Genomic DNA, 21,112 nt, shown 5'->3' on the forward strand with positions numbered 1-21,112 from the left:
GTGTTGTTGTTTTTTTAAATACAAACATCTATGAAAAAGTTTCTTTTCGGTAAGTTGTTAATGTTAAACACATTGTTTTCGTTTTTCCAACCTTAAACAAATACATTTTGTTTTTGCAAATAAGCGAAAATTAAACACGTTTTTAGAATGCAGACGATATTTTACCAATTTTGCGGATAGTAGACGTCTATATAGAGCTATGAAAAATAATAATGCATATAGTTTCGAATCATTTCGCTGTGCTCAGTTTTTAATCAGTTAACCATAGTATGATTAAAAGTGTCATATATTTGAAACGTGATTTATTTATACTCATAACAAACAATACAATTATGTTAACAAGCTAACGAATTTAACGAAACTAAGGATTACACTTATGGAGCTGACCAAAATGCAAAACAACAACAACAACATGGAAACTGATTCAGAAAAGCCAGACGTTATCAAAGAATTTCTGTGCTCTAATTGTGGACTGAAAGTAAAATACGACTATTTTGGAACAAAGCCACCTTTTGCCAAGTCACTTTTGTAAGTAGTATTGTAAGCCATGCAAAACCTGGAGCTGTTTCTGTATTGGGTCACGTACATTTTTGCCCTGGGCCCGTTGACTCTGTAGTATTCTTTCATGGTGTTTTCTAGCCATTTGGGAAAATGGAGTCTTGTCAAATTGGGATTTTGATGGTCAAGAAAATGGTAAATTTTGGAATTTTTTATCGACAACTTGCAGGGGTTTTTCAGCACTGTCTGCGCCTCCGGAAAACGGAGGCATTCCCAACGCAAACAGACCTGATCCCAAACCAAAATTATAAAAAAAAATCCCAATCCCCCCCCCCAAATTTTTTTTTTTTTTAGAAAGAAGTGTCTTATCACTTATGATTATTAGATTGTTAATGTTCCAACTTGTCCAGGTGATGTGTATCACAGGGCTAGCGCTGGCCCAAAATTTCTTTGAGCCAACCAGATTTTGTTTTTTCGGCGCGCGAAAAGTGGTTTTGAAATAATAATATATACTATCAACTTGTTCATATTTCTTTTTATGACAACAAGGGCATATCACATATAATATAACATGCAGTTTTCAATAAAGAAATAATTATTATGGTACTTTTCAAAGTACAAACATAAGTTAATTTGTACATGTACACTTAACAGTGGAGTAAGTTGTCCCAAATTTGAAATCCTGAAAATTAGCCCGGGTGTCTTAGAACCAGGAACACAACAGGAATAAAGGGCAAAGCCCCCCCCCCCCCCCCCCCCAGAGACTTACAAATTGTTCTTTGTTATAGTCTTTCCAATTGCAATTTCAAGCGAATACAATTCGAAATATTATAAACCACATCGTCTGTATTACCGCATGTGTATTCGGCATTCTATTTCTTCTATAAAGAACTCCGAAGATAAATTTAAATAAACGAAAAATAATGTATCCGAAAACGACAGTCCGAAAAATTGTACGCGGTCTTCACTTGAAATAAAATTTGCATATCATTTGATTGCAGAAAATGAAAATTGGTAGCCTAGCAAATACGTAATAAATATACCATTTGGTTGACATTTTTCTTTACAATAGCATAGCTTGTGGGTAAAACAACTTAATTATCATCTTTTATTTCAAACGATAACATCGATTATTGTCAGAAAGGTGTAACATCATCAACATAGAACTACTTATTTAATGATCATCCTTTAATTCAGATCGATAGTCGGTAGACAGGTCTAAAGTGATCAGCTAAGAAATTATTTATTGTTGCTCTTGTCATTTGTTTATCTTTAAATACGACGTTTGCCATTGGCCGATAAATTGTTGGCAGACGACAATATCAACTGTGTATTCCAAGCGTCTATGCATGATTGGCCCAATATTATGTGCAGCGCCCTCACACTACTTTGGGGGAAGGGGTCCACAGCCCTTAGTAGGGGGAATTTTCGCGGCGTTTCCCTTTTGGGGGGATTTTTTTACTTACTCTCTCATTATTACATGTGTACATGTTTGCACTATATTCATTGCATTTTTCATAATTTAGTATGTTTGAAAAGATTAAATTGAAATAGAATTGAGATATAATAATCATGAGACACATCTTTCTATTAAAAAAAAAAAAAAAAAAATTTTTTTTTTTTTTTAGGGGGAATTTTTCCCCCCAAAAGGGGGAAAAAGTATTCTTTTAAGGTGGGGGACTGCCGCCGAAATTCAGCGGCAGATTTGATAGATTGAGGGCCCTGATGTGTAAGCGAACTCAATGTTGATTGGCCAGCTACCACGTGCGCTTCAATAACAATAAGGTCAAGCGATGTCTCATGTTTTGGTGCAGACCGGTTTTCGTTTATTGTTCAATTTGCGAACACTTTTAATGAAACAAAGAGAAAACTATAGAAAACCAGTCTGGATTTAAATTGCGGATAATTTCAATGAAGATTTGCGAGATTTTAACATTTTCGCAAATCAGAATTTTCTTGAGCCAATTTCTCAATATTTTCGCAACTGGCTCAAATGTTGAACGACAGCGCGAGCCCTGTATCATATCAACAAGCACTGCTGTGCTTGAGCAAGGATTCAGCACCATGAACCTGCTGTACTCCCCATTACACAGCACATTCACACAAACCAAACTTATACTCATCTGATGCTTTCCTGCATTGAAAGTCTAGACCTGAATGACAAAACATTGGAGGAGCTGTTTGATGCTTTAAAAAACAGAAAGCAGAGAAAAATTATGCTGTAACTTGTGTAACTAACCAATGTTTGTTTTTGTCAAAAATATCTGCTATAAATTTTTGACTGTACAGCTTTTATCTCAGAGTGTAACTGTAACCAGGGGTTTTTTTGGCCCGATTTTATAGCCGAAATTCGGCTATGTTCCCAATCCCAAAAAGTATACTTTTTTCCCAAAATGTGGCAAAAAATTCCCAATTTCCAAAAAAAAAAAAAAAAAAAAAAATATTTTTTTTTTTTTTAGAAAGAAGTCTCATGTGTATTTTATCTCAATTTTAATTAAATTACATCTTACAAAGTATTATATGATTTTTGTCTTTTAATTTGAATGATTATAAAGAGTTACTTCAATTTAGTATTTCCCTAATTAGTGGACTTTTCGTGTGGAAAAAAGGCTAATGAATTTATTTTCCCAATTTCATGAAAATGCCGATAAAATTCCCAATGCCAAAGCCATGGGCTATCTTCCCAAAAAGCGGAAAAAAAAACCTGGTAACCGAAAAACAAAATTGCAGTACTTGAATAAACGTTGAACATGCCCAATATTGCATGTGTTTATATAAAGAAGACAAAATAACAAATAAAAACAAATTTATTTGTTAAACCACTGACTTATTTAAGCATGATAAATCCACAATGTTTTCCCAAAATGAGCTGTTTAATCCAAGCAAAAATTCCCAAAATGGACTATTTTGTCGATAAAAAATTCCCAATTTGGTCAGACTCCTTTTCCCAAAATAGGCAGAAAAACCCCTGACTTGGACCAAATTTGAATTTTTGTATCAATAAATATTGACACATCTGAGGACAAAACAGGCCTTTTCCGCTCCGTTTTGGGAAAACGCCACACTGGAATTTTGGGAATTTCGCGTCGTGAAAAAACCCATTTTGGGGGAGAAAAAAATCGCAAAACTGGCTCAATTGGGAAAAATCATCGCATGTAAATAGTGTTTCTTATATTTCAAAGAAGCTGTTAACTGGTAAATAACGACTATTTTGATAACATACTATTAATATTTTACAAAATATTATGAACATGTGTGATAAGTGCAGGTTTTTTTATCTGATTTTGGGGATAATAAGGAAAGTCTTAAATAATCAATAATTTAACATATTTTACTGTTTTTAAAACAAATTCAAGGCAACAGATAATTTAATTATGCAATATTTTTCTATTTTCTACACTGGATCAGGTTAACTTATATATTTAAAGGTTTAAAAAATATATATATATTATTATTATTTATTTTTTTGGAATTGGGATTTTTTTCCATTGGGAAAAAAACAAACAGTTTTACATTGGGAATGGGGCCGATATTCGGACCCCTGGCATAGGGCGGAAAACGCCTGCAAAATCATATAGTAATAAACTGTGTAATAATTGTTGTTTTAGAAGCAGATTCAAACCTTCTTAATGTTTATAACATTATATTGTTCTTTAAAGCGAGATTATACGATTTTGTTCAATATTTATTAATTTATATAAAATGTGTGAACAACTTATTAAACATATATTTCAATATAAATTAAAATAAAAGTTCAGAAGAACATGTGTCGAAAAATGCAAAATAAGCCAGATATTTAATTCTGAAATCAAAAATGTCTGTACAGTCGAATTGCCAGCATGTAAATCATGCATTTACGATGTGAATCTAAATTTAGTTTAACAGTTCATTTTAAATTCCTGCAACGATATATATTCATATGACACACGAACACTAACTAAAAAGACGAAGGAAAATATGTACGAAATATCTTCATCAAAATCGGCTCGGGGCGCTAATTTGTCGTTGCTGCATTTTATGAAATTCGTCTTCAATGTATAATTTTTCTTGCCTATTTTGTGTTTTTGTAATATATTTTATCAATATATTACAATTTAACACATATAAAAAATCATATAATCTCGCTTTAAATAGTACCATAAACATTTTACTAGAAAATTAGTAACCTAATAGGCTAGCTAGCTGAGTTAGTAGAGGCAGGTATATGTGTCGAATACACATACCTGGTAGAGGGTTGGTTTACAAATCAGAGGATTGCCGGTTTGATCCCCTGCCCAGAAACATATCTTGTTGCTGATTGATCATGTACTCCACTCTATGTCTATTGTTTCCCTATGGCTCATTCATCTTAGGCAGTTGTCAGTTACTGGGATGTGGCATATGCATTTGCACTTAGTACCAACTTGCCCAGGGATTGTGAGTTTGTTAACTTACCACTGTGGTATGAATGAAATGCTGTAGAAAAAAGCACAAAAAAGCAACCTGGTATGTAGATAATAACAGTCAGTTGATGTTTTCTTTTTTATTGTAGGTTAATGGAAGACACCTTTGTTATGAAAGACCCATTTTCATCAGAAGTAGGGATTATCACTCTTGGATCCCATTGTTCATTATGTCAGAAGTCAGTGTGTGCATCTCAGGCAAGCCAATTATTCAATTTTGTTTCAAAATCTTTGTGTAATCTGTCATAAAATTAAGGTTGTCAATTCTGTTAACAACAAACTGAATTAACATCTATCGTAACGATATGGCCTCTGGAGTAAACTATTGTAAGTGTTGTATGCTGTAATTAACTTGGTTATAACATTTTGACCACAGACGTTTGCATGATTCTGAAGGGGCATTTTTATGGCATTTTAAAAAGATGTTGACATGTATTAAAACAATTTATATTGTTTCTTTTCATCCATATATTTATGTAGTAAGCATGATATATAAATGATGTTGTTAATAAAAAATGTATACAGTGTCAAAGATTTTCAATACACTTGTCAGTGTGATTCAAGCTCACACGTAGAAACATTACCAAATTCAGTGCGAAAGTTTTTTTAATATTAAATTATTGTTATATATAGTATTAATAACTGTATATTTAATGAACTTTTATATTATTTATCCTGGGCATCATTCATCCGGGGCATTTTTTAACTCACCTTAGCACGAGGTGTTTCAGGTGAGCTATTGGGGTTACTCTATGCCTGGCATCAAAAACTTTGTGTAGTGCTTTAACTTTTAGCTTGTTAACTCACTAGAGGCAACAATTTTCATCCAATCTTGGTTAAACTTGGTCAGAATGTTTATATTGACAATATTTAGTCCAAATTTAAGTGTTGGTCATGTGCATCCAAGAAAACTAGGTCACCTGGGCAAAGCTTTTTAAAAAAGCTAGAGGCCTTATTTATTACTTATTTTGATGCAGCCTTGTAAAAATGTTATCTTGAAACACTGTATAATGTGAATTTGGGAAAATTCCTTAAAACTTATAATTGATCATATTTTTGTTATTGATGTTCATATCAAAAACTGGTTATTTCATGTTCCGGATGTATTTTTGTGATATTCTGCCTTATAGTATACTTTAAGTATTATACGGTAAGCACTTTTCCTTTACTTTTTCATTGACAGGGATGGTATTTTTAGCATTTTGTCTGTCTATTAACCCTTTCCCGCTCCTTTCCAGAAGCAAAGTGAAAATGGCTATGGGCAAACAGCATAAAACCGGAACAGCCTGCGAGTAACTCTCAGTCTGTTCAGGTTTTATGCTGTTTGCTGCTCATCAGTATTTAAGGGTTATAAATGATGCTTTTAAAACTTGAATCTAGCAAGAAAGGTCTTTTAGGGATTACAAATACGTAAAAATACGTATCCAAGGGGTAAAGGGTTAAACTGTGTTAATGCACGCATGGACAAGGTTTTGATGAAAAAAATTATTCCAATAAAACATTCAGCTTTGGAGTAAAATCATTTTCTTATGCATTTTTATATGCAAGTGTTTATTGTTCTCATAATTTGTCATTATTGATACATACAACAGAAATAAACTAAAAATACATGTAATGCATTGTTTTGACAATATCCAACTGGGGTCCAAATCTGGGTTATATGCATTCAAAAACTAGTTTGCAAGGTCAAATCTCAAAAGAACAATTTTTTAGCTTGTTTACTCTCAATGGGTCACATGTTTTATCCAATCTATATGAAACTTAGTCTGTATCTTTATCTTAAATATATCGGTTGACTTTAAATCAAGGTTGTATGGTTCTACAAAGTAGGTCAATTGGTCCAATCTTAGGAAAACCATGTTACCAGGCAATACGAAGAGACTCCATCAAACCTGAAGAAGATTAATAAGATTGCATTATTTTGATTAAAAAAACTGTAGCTGACTCTTAGTGTTTAAATATATTCTTGTCTAAAATAAACATTCTTGGACAATTTATAGCTCACCTGAGCACAATGGACTCAGGGCTCTCGGAAACACTTAATCAAGGGTATTTGTACGCATAAATTTGAAAAATGACACTTATTGGAAACCAATTGAGTCCCCAGGATGCTCCATTTTGCATAACTGGGTTCTTCAATCAACCCATTAACAAACAAAACCTGTAAAGCAACCTCCTATTTAAATTCAACCCACCACAATAATAAATGAATTTATCTCCTCACACCTGTTTAAAATCCAATCAATGAAATGCAGTAATGTTTCTAAATTGTCTGATAGTTTTCTTACATCCCATCCTCTATGGAGATACATGTACTGTAAGCCCTTATTCTTAATCTGACAGTATAATCATGATTTCAGTAATGTACTGGTATTGATTTATGCGGTTTGAAAAGGCCACTTGCTGATGTGTTACAAATTTACAGTTTTAACTTCCTAGTAACTTGCCCCAACTCGGCATTCAAATCAAAGACCTTTGATGTCTGCCAACACCATTCACAACTTGCAGTTTTTTTAGGCATAGGTTTAATTAATGTCATCCAGTTACACTGTTGTGATTGTCCAAGATGTTTGTATTTAACTGGTTTTATTGTTGTTTCAAACAATGATTATATTTTGTTTACCAAAAAAGTGGATGTTTATAAGTGGGGTGTGTATTTAAATATACATTGTATTAAGCAATTTTATGCACACTTGCCTTAAAAGAATTATTTTACTTTTTTATGCCCCCTTTCGAAGAAAAGGGGGTATATAGTTTTTGCACTGTCCGTCTGTAAGTCTGTCTGTCAGTCTGTCACACTTTTCGTGTCCGCTCTCTATTTCAAATAGTTTTCATCCGATCTTTTTAGGTCACGGGGTCGAAAAAACAAATCCAAGGGAAGTAATAAGCTTTAAACGGACATAATTATCTGACCTGCCAAATTATATATTTTTGTTAAATAAATCAAAGCGGCGCAGTAGGCGGCATTGTGTTTTTCTGACAAACACATCGTGGTAAAAGGTCAAGGTCAAGGTCATTCTTCAAGGTCTAAGGTCAAAAATACAAATCCAATTGAAGTAATAAGCTTTAAAGGGAGATAATTATTCAATATTCAACATAGCAACTTGATATTTGGCATGCATGTGTATCTCATGGAGCTGCACATTTTGAGTGTTGAATCTACAGTCACGAGTGGCTTTTAATTATTTGCTAATAAAAATAGAGATTTGTTAGAGACAATTACTTTCAAGGGAAGTAATTTATATAATTATATTTCTCAGATTATATATTTCCTTACCAAGAATTTAAGTTCTTTTCACAGTTACTGTACAGATTTTTTATTTTGATTATTTATAACTCAAATGATTGATTTGTCAAAGGTTTTTTTAAATGATATAATTATCATTTCTTTCCTGTACTAATTTGTGAATGGTAGGGTTCATACCTGTGGACTTCTGTCCATAGATACATGATGAACTCTGGCTATGATCTCTTTGATAAACCACAGGCCTTGGTTGTCAGTGATGTCTGACTTGGTCATTTTTGACTGTCTACAGTCCCCCCCCCCCCCCCCCCGGTTGGATTGGACAAAATCCAAGGGAAGTAATAAGCTTTAAAGGGAGATGATTTCTATACCTGCCAAATGATAAATAGAAATTTTATTTCAAAGTGGCGCAGTAGGGGGCATTGTGTTTCTGACAAACACATCTCTTGTTCTACATTTTTATTTAAGTAACAATACAGAGAACATAATGAGTGGTGTTCCTTATGTACATTTTGTATTTGGCTTTAAAATAATGAAACCAACAATTATATTTTTTATTTAAATGGATTCTTTGCTGAACATTTGAAGAAATGTGCAATATTCATTGGGACTCCTTTTTTTCCTTTTGACTTGGATTTTTCCAAGTAAGGAGTCCAAGGACTCCTGGTTTAAAAACCTAGCTAGACCCCTGGTACTCATGGTGAGCACTTTTGAACGCCTTTTGTCTGTCATCCATCATGCATTGTGCGTCGTGCTGCATCAACATTTGCCTTGTTAACACTCTTGAGGCCACACTTATTGTCCGATCTTCATGAAATTTGGTCAGATGATTTGTGCCAATGATATCTTGGATGCGTTTGGCAATGGTTCAGGTTGGTTGAAAAACATGGCTGACAGGCGGCCGGACATTTTTCCGTATATTACCAATCTCGTTATTACTCTAGAGGTCACATTTATTGTCCAATCATTATGAAACTTGGTCAGAAGATTTGTCCCAATTATATATTGGATGAGTTTAAAGAATGTTCAGGTTGCTTGAAAAACATGGCCACCAGGGGGTGGGGCATTTTTCCTTATGTGGCTAAATATGTCTAAAGTAAAACATTGTTAACACTCTGGAGTCCACATTAATTGTCCGATCTTCATGAAACTTTCTCAGAAGATTTGTCCTAATAAAATCTTAGATGAGTTTGAATATGGTTCCAGTTGGTTGGAAAACATGGCCGCCAGGGGGGGGTGGGGCGTTTTTCCTAATATGGCTATAGTAAAAACTTGTCAACACTCTTAAGTCACATTTATTGTCCAATCTTCACAAAACGTGGTCAGAACATTAATTTTGTTCAAATGATATCTTGGATGTGTTCGAAAATGGTTCTGTTCTGTTGAAAAACATGGCTGCCAGGGGGCGGGGCATTTTTCCTAATATGGCTATAGTAAAACATTGTTAACACTATATATAGAGTCCACATTTATTTGTTAACACTATATATAGAGTCCACTTTTATTGTCCAATCATCATGAAACTTGGTCAGAAGATTTGTCCCAATGATATCTTGGACGATTTCAAAAATGGTTTTAGTTGTTTGAAAAACATGACCGCCAGGGGGCTGGGCATTTCTCCTTATATGGCTTAAGTAAAAACTTAACAACACTTTTTGTCCAATCGTCATGAAACATGGTCAGAACATTTGTTTTCATGATATCTTGGATAACTCTAAAGATAGTTCTGGTCTGTAGAAAACCATGGCCTCCAGGGGGCAGGTAAGTTATTCTTGTATGGCTATAGTAAAACCTTGTAAGGACTCGAAACGTTACATTTATAGTTCACTCTTTTTCATGAAAGTTGGTCAGAATATTTGTTGTAATGATATCTTGGGCTGCACAGAACAGGTCAGTTCCTTTGTATCTCAGGTTAGCGACATTGAGCCTTTAAGGCCCTCTTGTTATTACTATTACTGTTTTCCTTCTACAGACTTATTTGGATGTCAATCAGAAAACCTTTTGGGAGCTATTTTATAATTAAATGTGTAGTGAGGTTATAATTTCATTTCAATCCTAATATTGCAAGTAAAAACTAAAATAATGAGTTCATGTTTTGACTCCAGGATTGCAGTATATTCTACACAAAAAGATTCTGTATGAAGTGTGTTCATGACAACATAGAAGAATTTCCCAATGAAATATATCAGGTATGTGATGCTGTGTGGTCTGTAAATGTTGAGATGACCCTGCGATCGAAATGTTCAGGGGTAAAATAGGTTAAATTTTCAGGAGTCAAATGACCTCACTTACTTTGTTTCTGCATATTTGTAAAGTTATCTGCAAATATTGCTTTATCTTTATATAAAGTTAACAAACATCTTTTTAATACAAAATATATATTTGAAGTGAATTTGTTGTTAATATTTGCATCAAAACTATGCAAGGCAGATAATAGGCTGGAGTCATCAGTGAGAAAACTGGAAAATGCTTGCAGCAAAAAACAGGATTCTGGTCAAATTGTAGTGTTCAATGTTTAATGTTTATTTTCCAACTGTTACAGCATATTTAGGCAAGTCCTGGGAAAACTGGTCTTGATGTGTGAGCGTAAAGTATGTCACAGATTAGCCTGTGCAGTCTGCCTCGACTGGATTTTCTTTAAGAAGAGACTTTCTGTAAATGAAAATATCCTTAAAACAAAAAGTGTTGTTCCTGATGAGCCTGTGCAGACTGCATAGGCTAATCTAATACCATATTTTATGAACATGCATTTTGCCCAGTTTTCCCATAACAAGGCTCATTTTTTTTTGTTTTTTTTTTTTTTTTTTTTGTAACCTATTTATTTAAGCTCGATTGCATAACAAGCCTAAGCTTATATGAAACGCTTTGAGTCCGTTTTCCTTCGTGTCTATGGGGGAGATCGAAAGAACACTCCCACAGTGGGGATCAGACCTGGGGATCAAAGGCTCATTTGATAACCAAAGAGTGATCACTCATCTATGTGACGTGATCACAATGTATTAACCTCATCTATGTGACGTGATCACTATGTATTAACCTCATCTATGTGACGTGATCACTATGTATGAACCTCATCTATGTGACATGATCACTATGTATTAACCTCATCTATGTGACATGATCACTATGTATTAACCTCATCTATGTGACGTGATCACTATGTATTTACCTCATCTATGTGACGTGATCACTATGTATTAACCTCATCTGTGTGACGTGATCACAATGTATTAACCTCATCTATGTGACGTGATCACAATGTATTAACCTCATCTATGTGACATGATCACTATGTATGAACCTCATCTATGTGACGTGATCACGATGTATTAACCTCATCTATGTGACGTGATCACTATGTATTAAACTCATCTATGTGACGTGATCACTATGTATTAACCTCATCTATGTGACATGATCACTATGTATTAACCTCATCTATGTGATATGATCACTATGTATTAACCTCATCTATGTGATGTGATCACTATGTATTAACCTCATCTATGTGACATGATCACTATATATTAACCTCATCTATGTTACGTGATCACTATGTATTAACCTCATCTATGTGACGTGATCACTATGTATTAACCTCATCTATGTGACGTGATCACTATGTATTAACCTCATCTATGTGACGTGATCACTATGTATTAACCTCATCCATGTGACGTGATCACTATGTATTAACCTCATCTATGTGACGTGATCACAATGTATTAACCTCATCTATGTGACGTGATCACTATGTATTAACCTCATCTATGTGACGTGATCACAATGTATTAACCTCATCTATGTGACGTGATCACTATGTATTAAACTCATCTATGTGACGTGATCACGATGTATTAACCTCATCTATGTGACATGATCACTATGTATTAACCTCATCTATGTGATGTGATCACTATGTATTAACCTCATCTATGTGACGTTATCACCATGTATTAACCTCATCTATGTGACATGATCACTATATATTAACCTCATCTATGTTACGTGATCACTATGTATTAACCTCATCTATGTGACGTGATCACTATGTATTAACCTCATCTATGTGATGTGATCACTATGTATTAACCTCATCTATGTGACATGATCACTATTTATTTAATGCTTTCCGGTGGTTTATAGAGAAATATCAGTGAATTAAAACTGATAATTTCACTGTTTCAAACAGTGAAAATTATCAGTGAGAATTATCGATAATTTTCATTGTTTACTGTGAAATGACGTCATTTTTTTGACGAAATGACGTCATTATCCCAGCAAAATTCGTTAGTTAAACTCTTGAACAATGTATATAAACTGTGAAAAATGCATTAAATAAAAAGAAAATTTGTTGGATTCGGTGGATTATCGACTTTAATTCACTCGTGATCATAGAAAACATATATTTTCACTCGTGGCTGCGCCACTCGTGAAAATATTATTTTCTATGATCACTCGTGAATTAAAATCGATAATCCACCGGATCCAACAAATATCCTCTATGTATTAACCTCATCCATGTGACGTGATCACTATGTATTAACCTCATCTATGTGACGTGATCACAATGTATTAACCTCATCTATGTGACGTGATCACTATGTATTAACCTCATCTATGTGACGTGATCACAATGTATTAACCTCATCTATGTGACGTGATCACTATGTATTAACCTCATCTATGTGACATGATCACAATGTATAAATCTCATCTATGTGACGTGATCAAAATGTATTAACCTCATCTATGTGACATGATCACAATGTATTAACCTCATCTATGTGATGTGATCACAATCTATTAACGTCATCTATGTGACATGATCACTATGTATTAACCTCATCTATGTGACATGATCACAATGTATTAACCTCATCTATGTGACGGCATCACTATGTATTAACCTCATCTATGTGGCGTGATCACAATGTATTAACCTCATCTATGTGACGTGATCACTATGTATTAACCTCATCTATGTGACGTGATCACTATGTATTAACCTCATCCATGTGACATTCTCACGAAATATGTTCAAGAAATATGTTTATATCCGGGTTTTTTAGATTAACTTTTCTTTAAAATGATGTGTGTACTTAAATGAATGCTGTTTTTTACATGTATGTTAAAGACAATGAGTTCACATGCTTACGTCAAAAAATAAACTATTCTGTTCTGATAACCAAAGAGTGACCTTCTACCTACCATCACAGTTTTGCCCCCAGAAGTTGTCACAGCACTCATCAATACCAATGGTTCTGTTACATGTGTGGTGACATCCTTCCAAACTCACGTTGGGCCCCAGTCCATAGTGCTGTGTGTACTGGCATCCCTCTGTCCCATTGAACGTAGAAATCTTTGTAGATCCATTTGGGCAGTCAATAAACACATTCATGTTGCAGGATACACAATCTGTTTCAAAAATTTCAAACAAGTCTTTCGGACATTTTCCAAGAGGGTCACTGGTTGTATATTCAATTTCATTATAAAACACAAATACAGTTAAACAAATGAATTTTACAAAAACCAATTTCATTTTTGATCGTTTTTATTTCATGTAATTGTAATCCTTAGTTCAAACTATTTAACACATGATTATACCACAGAAACTGTGACTTTTGGGTAATTAACTGTATAGTTATTGGCTTTTTAAGTGTCATGAATATAAGGAAATGAGCGTGTATATTGCACTCATGCTTGTGCTACTTAACGAACCAGACCCTAGACTTTGTAAAACATGGGACCTTGCACACATAGATGTAGTCTGATACTAGTTCTCTTGACCCACTTGAACACTTCCTGTATTTACAGACAATTAGTGCTGGTACACAAGAGGGTTAGCTGTTCAACGAGTTTTGCTGCAATCAACAATAAACAATAATGATATTGTTTTGACTTACAAATTACTTGTTTGTTTAACATTGACCTCTCATATGGTTTGTTTGTTTTTATTTTTCAGGAACTCAAGAATCGCAAGTTAAAGGGCAAAACCTAGCATGGCCAGCTTATCTGATAACATGTACTTTGTTGGATTTGATATCCATTTAAAAAATAAACATATTGTTATATGTAAATATATATTTGTATACAATCCAAGAACTCTTGTTATTTTAATAATACAACTGGCATCATGCGAAAATGGGCCTTATGACACATGCATATGGCTCCAACCACTCAACTTTGTCGAAGTTCAAGGGCACATGATATCATGACACGAAAATATTGTCCTGCACTTCTCGATTGGATATTCAACATAAGTACAGATGTGCACCATGTTAAACAACTGACCAAAGGGGTGATTACAGTATACACCACAAACTTAGTTTGCAGGGGTATATTTACACTTAGTTAGATAAAATGAAACAGAAATGGATTTGGAGGTTTTAAGACCAGTTGTGTTTAATGTACATACCAGTCATAAAAACTTATATACCGTGCATTTATATGATAATAGCTACAAAATCATCAACATTTAACTAACAAAGTATGATGTTTTAATACACTATGACATATTCTCTTATAAAATTCGATTGGAATTGTCTTGAGTGAGATTTTTACTTAAATTTTTATATTATCAAGATTTTTAATTTATCTACTCATATTGGTTGTTTTATGTGATATAAAAGCCAATGTGTAAACCTTCACAGTGACATTTAATTACATGAAAAAGTATCCATGTTGAATTTCTGCTCATCGCTGTGGTAATAACCCCAACTATGAATGCAATGTAACAAACTCTTCCACAGTTAACAGTCATTTTTGGCAAACAGATTCAGCAAAAACAGAAGGATGGATTAACATGCAGTTTATTTCTATTAACTTGACATAATTTATTTCAAAGAAACCAGAAATAACTAGGTTTTGTTTCATAGCAATACATAATGGCATTCATAAATGTTTCAATTATTACAAACAAATAAATAAATACATTGTTACGCACGATAAGTATCATCTGTGAACTAGGACATATTACAAATGAGATGCTACAACTCCTTATGAGATTCCAAACAAGACATGAATCTTTTTGGTTATGCTAATACAGTGATGGCAAACACAATGTCACTGGTTCTGATTGATAATGTCACATAAATAGAAGTTGTCCCATAAACTGTTGATAAAAGATATCATTAAACAGTTTAATAAGGGTTCTAGCCACAGAATAGGTTTAAGTTAATTCACAGCAAGTCTGCTGCCTTGCCCTTTATGATCCCGCTATTTGTCTCAAGACGGGTTCTTGTCCTTTATTGATCACAGTAAAAGTTCAGTCTCAACAGGTTTTGCGTCCCAGCCGTTTGACTCTTGAATGGCTCCCAGAGCTCAGTAGGAGGTAATAATGATGAGGCTGGTACCCTCTGTCAACAACAGACTGGCTCCCTGCTCTACTGATCGTAGTAGTGGTTGAAGTTGAGTCTAAGTAAGAGGTCATGAAGATGAGGCTGGTACCCTCTATCAGCGAGCTTGCTAACCACTGCAAACACACAAAATAAACAGCTCTCTGAATTCTGATTTAAAGGGGCCTTTTCACAGATTTTGGCATGTATTTAAGTTTGTCATTAAAAAATTTATATTGATATATTTAAACATTGGATCTAAAAAGCTTCAGTAAAAAACAAGAATGAAATTAAAGAAAGAAAAAAAATAACCCTTAAATTGGCTCGATCCACTGACCCCTAAAGTAGAAGTCTATCGCTTAGACCACTCGGCTATCCGTGCTCATACAATGAGTGATGTATTTAATACTTTATATAAGCAATCCTCATATTATCATAAAATATAACTACAACAACAGAACTCTCTAAATTATTCAATCCTTTGGCATTGCAACGCTTTATAATTTTCAGGTTTTTATTTAGAGCATGTTAAATGTTCAGTATATCTGTTTCATCACAAATATCATAACTACAACAAAAATCTGCCAATCTGAAACAATTTTTAGCTCATCTATTTTTTGAAAAAAAATTATGAGCTATTGTAATCACCTTGGCGTCGGCGTCTGCGTCGGCGTCTGGTTAAGTTTTGCGTTTAGGTCCACTTTTCTCAGAAAGTATCAATGCTATTGCATTCAAACTTGGTACACTTACTTACTATCATGAGGGGACAGGGCAGGCAAAGTTAGATAACTCTGGCGTGCATTTTGACAGAATTATGTGCCCTTTTTATACTTAGAAAATTGAAGATTTTGGTTAAGTTTTGCGTTTAGGTCCACTTTCATCAGAAAGTATCAATGCTATTGCATTCAAACTTGGTACACTTACTTACTATCATGAGGGGACTGGGCAGGCAAAGTTAGATAACTCTGGCATGCATTTTGACAGTATTATGTGCCCTTTTTATACTTAGAAAATTGAAAATTTTGGTTAAGTTTTGTGTTTAGGTCCATTTTATTCCTTAAGTATCAAAGCTATTGCTTTCATACTTGCAACACTTACTAACTATCATAAGGGGACTGTGCAGGCAAAGTAATGTAACTCTGACTGGCATTTTGACAGAATAATGTGCCCTTTTTATACTTAGAAAATTGAAAATTTGGTTAAGTTTTGTGTTTAGGTCCACTTTATTCCTACAGTATCAAAGCTATTGCTTTCATACTTGCAACCCTTATTAACTATCATGAGGGGACTGTGCAGGCAAAGTAATGTAACTCTGACTGGCATTTGGACGGAATTATGGGCCCTTTATACTCAGAAAATTGAAAATTTTGTTAAGTTTTGTGTTTTAGTCCACTTTACCCCTAAAGTATCATAGATATTGCTTTCATACTTGGAACACTAACAAACTATCATAAGGGTACAGTTAAAGGACAATATGCATAACTCTGGTTGTCATTTTTACGGAATTATGGCCCTTTTTTGACTTAGTAACTTTGAATTTATGGTTAAATTTTGTGTTTCGATCCACTTTACTTCTTAAGTATCAAGGCTATTGCTTTCAAACTTCAAATACTTTCATGCTATCATGAGGTTACTGTACCTGGCAAGTTGAATTTTACCTTGACCTTTGAATGACCTTGACTCTTGAGGTTAAATTATTAAATTTTGCTAAAATTGCCATAACTTCTTTAGTTATGATTTGATTTGATTGATACTTTGACAAAACTACTCTTACCTGACATACCACAATAGACTCCACCCAAACCATCCCCCGTGCCCTTTCCTCCCCCCCCCCCCCCGAACCCCCCCCCAATTTTTTTTTTTTTTAAGATCATCTCACAAATGACCACCACACCCTCACACTATACCCCCCCCCCCACCCCACCCCCCACAATTTTGTTTTTTTGAAACGGTTAAAAAACAAAAATATTTATTTTTATTATTTTATGTTTGAAATAACGTCCAACCATCGCACCCAAGAATCCCCCCTCCCCCCCCACCCCCCACCCGAATCCCCCCCCCCTATTTTTTTTTTTTTTTTTTTTTTTTTTAAGATCATCTCACAAATTACCACCACACCCTCACACTATAACCCCCCCCCCCCCACCCCACCCCCATTTTTTTTTTTTGAAACAGTTAAAAAACACAAATATTTATTTATATTATTTTATGTTTGAAATACCGTCCAACCATCACACCCAAGAATCCCCCCCCCCCCCCTCGAATTTTTTTTTTTTGCATTTTTTTCGCATTTTTGGAAGATAATGTAATAAATGTCCACACCCCCACACTATACACCCCTCTTCACTCCACCCCTCCCTCCTTTGTGATTGAAAATGAGAGTCCCTTCGCCATTAAAAAGAAAATAGATCAGCGGTCTGCACCCGCAAGGCGGTGCTCTTGTTTTTAATTTTGTCAATTCACCAAAACATGAAAAGGCCCCTTTAACCTTGCTACAGAAATGTTGCTGATCATCATAAACAAATCAAATCTTTTAAAACAAGAAACCGTCGGAGACAGGTGATGCTCCCCAGTGTTTTTGTCACAATATTGCACTATATATTCAGATAAAAGGAAACGTCTTGAGGACACAGTAGTTGGGGGGACAAGATTTTTTTTTATAGAAAATTTCAAAGGGCCATAACTCTGTGAAAAATCATCTGACCAGAACCTGCTGATAATATGCACATCTCCTCTTGGTAGTGAAGCTTCCCATAAAGTTTCATTGAATTCTGGTCATTAATTGCTGAGTAATGGCCCGGACAAAAATTGTGCACGGACGGCCGGAAACACGGACGGACGAAGCGGCGACTACATGCTCCCCCAAAAAAAAATTTGGGGGAGCATAATAAATTATAAGTTGAAACTTTTTATATGACATGAGAATCACTTCTTAAGTATATTATAAATATAGACGGATATTAGGTAATACATACATTTACATAGATCAGTTACAATAATTTCAGTTCTCAGTTATTTGAACTTGGTGTCTGAATACTTTAAAATGTTGAAAATACACAAAGATTCACAATTTATGGGTACAAGTTAGATATTTTCAAATGCCGGTATCAGTTTTGAAAAAGGACCCCAGATGGGTTCAGGGCAACACCTCAATCGATTATTTTTTATTGGATTAGACCTTCTATTCTTAACTTAATTGCTGGTATGTTCTCAGAAAAAGTAGAAATGGGAGTTAATTTTCAGTTATACAAGCTGCAGTAATTGCCCTTTTTTTCAAACGCTGATTCATTTTCTTCTTTTGCATTTGATTAACATGGGAGAAATGTAAAAAGGTTGAAACTCCATGCAAATTATTTTATACTGAAAACCGCGTTCATAAACCAAAATCTGATTGCATGATCCATGAAAACCTCAAAATGAAAAGCTTTTTATGAAACTTTGAGAATGATGAATAGGAAGAATGTACCTAAACATTTTCGAAGGCACTCATGAAAAATCAGGTTTTACTCAATATATTTTCTAACAAGAGCACCGCATAACGGGTGCCAACGATCGGCTGCAGGTGCAGTTTTGAATAAATGAAAGCTTGTCAGAATTATTAATTCTTTTAGAGTTCACAGTGACCTTGACCTTTGACCTAGTGACCAAAAATGGGTGTGACGTGTAGAACTCATCAAGGTGTGGCTACATATGAAGTTTCAATTTTGTAGGTGTAAGCACTTTCATTTTAGAACCAATGCTCAAAAGGTTAACAAAGGTTAACAAAATGTTTAGGTTTTAGGACACGACGAGCTGGCTATGACAATACCTCGGGCTTTCTCAGAAAACAGCCAAGCTAAAAATACGTAAGAAGATGTACCAACGATTCAGAGTGTTAACAACCAAACATGTTTTCATGCAAAGTAGTTTTCGTTTGTTTAAGTGACATTGGAAGCTGGAGAATAACCATACCATCCATAAAATCCCCCATGAAGTCTAAAATTTACATTATTTGGAAAAAAAAGGCTCTGGAAAACTGGAAAAATGAAACTGTTTACACATTTTGGAAAACTTTCAGCCATGTGATCACATCAATCATTCTAGTAACTTGCCCCCTTCTCCCACCCATTACATGATCAGTAAAAATATTATCTGAAATTGGGAACAGTTGGAACTTCTGAAGTATTTAGTAAAATGTCCATGCAATCCAATCAGACACTATAGTAACTCACCTGTGAACAAGAACCTGGAGTGGTCATGGAAGCCCTTGTAGGAGTGTTTCATCTTGGCGTAGTTCCTGTGTGTCTGGACCCCCTGCTTGTTCACCACCCAGCCTCCCGCTGACAGCTGGCCATGGAACATCAGGATCAGGCGGAATGTGTCCTGTATGATCTTCATCAATGATGCAGCGTTCTTTGTCAATAGGCACCTGAAGTAAAAGGACCCTGTTAATAATGTTGTTCAAAATTAATGGAGGTTTTGTTTGTTTTTATTGGTAAAAGTAAATCTCGCATGTTTCATTAATGAAACCAGCATTTTGTTGTTGTTTTAATATTCTAATTTGAGACAAATTTGAAAAATTAAAAGTATTAATGTAACCAGCACAAACATTAACCAAATATAAATTACTAACAATTATACCAGTTGTTGTTACAAAGAACATAACTGAATTTTAAGAATTCATTAAGGGTATTTATTTCATTACACATAACCCATACAGACCATAAGCCCCATTCTTTCAAATTGTGGAACACACATGTTATGCTCTAAAGCATATATCAGGCCGATCTATCCTGAAACGGGTAATCTTGTCAATTTAAATGCAGCATTTTCAGGGAACACCAGTCTTTATGTATGTGGGTAAAGCAACGTCTCCGCTCAGCAACCACTTACAGCAGGTGTATGATTACAAGTTCACTTGAAGCTGACAATGCAATAACGGCATAAAGCATTGTTCCAATTTCACGGCCCATATTCACCAAACAATTCTTGTTATGTCTTAGAAGAAAGAATACTCTTTAAATTGGAATATTAAAGAATTACTTTAATTTCTTCATTGACAGCCTCTATCTTCATGTAGAACATTCTGTTAAAGGCATCATCACCAGTAGTAGCCTGTATACATTCAAATGCTGGACATATTTTTCTTGGGGTAAGTCCATGATTGTTTACTTAAAGTCTCAGAATAAGTTGGTGAATATGGGCCCAGTACCGGTATGTGCAGGTCAAAGGGTCAGTCTGAATAAACAGAATTAATGGGATGACACATTTCTCGACTCCATAAAGCAGTCTTGAACCGCACGCCTGATAAAATATAGGGTGCAGGATCGCGTGACTTTGTTGGGTTCCCAAATAAAAGTTAATGGATATAAACACACCGGTAAGTGCTGCTTTTTTCCAAATAACTTTAAAACAATTTTTCATAAGAATTTCAACTAGTGCATAAAAGACAGCTTTTTATTTTGCTTATGGCTATGTGAAATACATCAGAATTACTTTATTTAATAAGCCTGAGTGTGTTCTAGTTAAAAAATTCCATGTATACTGCACGATTATGCTTCACGCAACGTGAAATTTTGTCACCGATTTCAGATGTATTCAAGGCTTTATTC

At 34.5% G+C, this 21,112-nt stretch overlaps 2 protein-coding genes across 3 annotated transcripts in view; one reads left to right on the top strand and one right to left on the bottom strand.

Annotated features, from left to right (window-relative positions):
• The first annotated feature begins 360 nt into the window (after positions 1–360).
• LOC127868585 (cysteine-rich DPF motif domain-containing protein 1-like) lies at positions 361–14,251 on the top strand. Its single transcript, XM_052410456.1, has 4 exons — positions 361–528; positions 5,030–5,138; positions 10,290–10,373; positions 14,150–14,251. Exons 1-4 carry the CDS (start codon positions 377–379, stop codon positions 14,183–14,185), a joined length of 381 nt encoding a protein of 126 aa, XP_052266416.1. The 5' UTR covers positions 361–376; the 3' UTR covers positions 14,186–14,251.
• Positions 14,252–14,980: 729 nt separating this feature from the next.
• LOC127868250 (gamma-tubulin complex component 6-like) overlaps positions 14,981–21,112 on the bottom strand; it is a 66,453-nt gene continuing 60,321 nt past the window's right edge. For both annotated transcript variants that reach the window (XM_052409885.1, XM_052409900.1), the window contains 2 exons: positions 19,733–19,929; positions 14,981–15,658 (listed from right to left, as the gene is read on the bottom strand). In XM_052409885.1, the coding sequence (XP_052265845.1) occupies positions 15,570–15,658; positions 19,733–19,929 (286 nt within the window). In that variant the 3' untranslated portion in view covers positions 14,981–15,569. The remainder of the gene's footprint in view (positions 15,659–19,732; positions 19,930–21,112) is intronic.

The sequence above is a fragment of the Dreissena polymorpha genome, chromosome 1 (assembly GCF_020536995.1).
Source record: "Dreissena polymorpha isolate Duluth1 chromosome 1, UMN_Dpol_1.0, whole genome shotgun sequence".
Taxonomy (NCBI): domain Eukaryota; kingdom Metazoa; phylum Mollusca; class Bivalvia; order Myida; family Dreissenidae; genus Dreissena; species Dreissena polymorpha.

Excerpts from the sequence above, each read along its gene's own strand:
- LOC127868585 (XM_052410456.1), top strand. The coding sequence starts at position 377 with ATGGAGCTGACCAAAATGCAAAACAACAACAACAACATGGAAACTGAT. Across the intron at positions 529-5,029 it reads CCTTTTGCCAAGTCACTTTT|GTTAATGGAAGACACCTTTG; the intron begins GTAAGTAGTATT and ends TTTTTATTGTAG. Across the intron at positions 10,374-14,149 it reads TTCCCAATGAAATATATCAG|GAACTCAAGAATCGCAAGTT; the intron begins GTATGTGATGCT and ends TTTATTTTTCAG.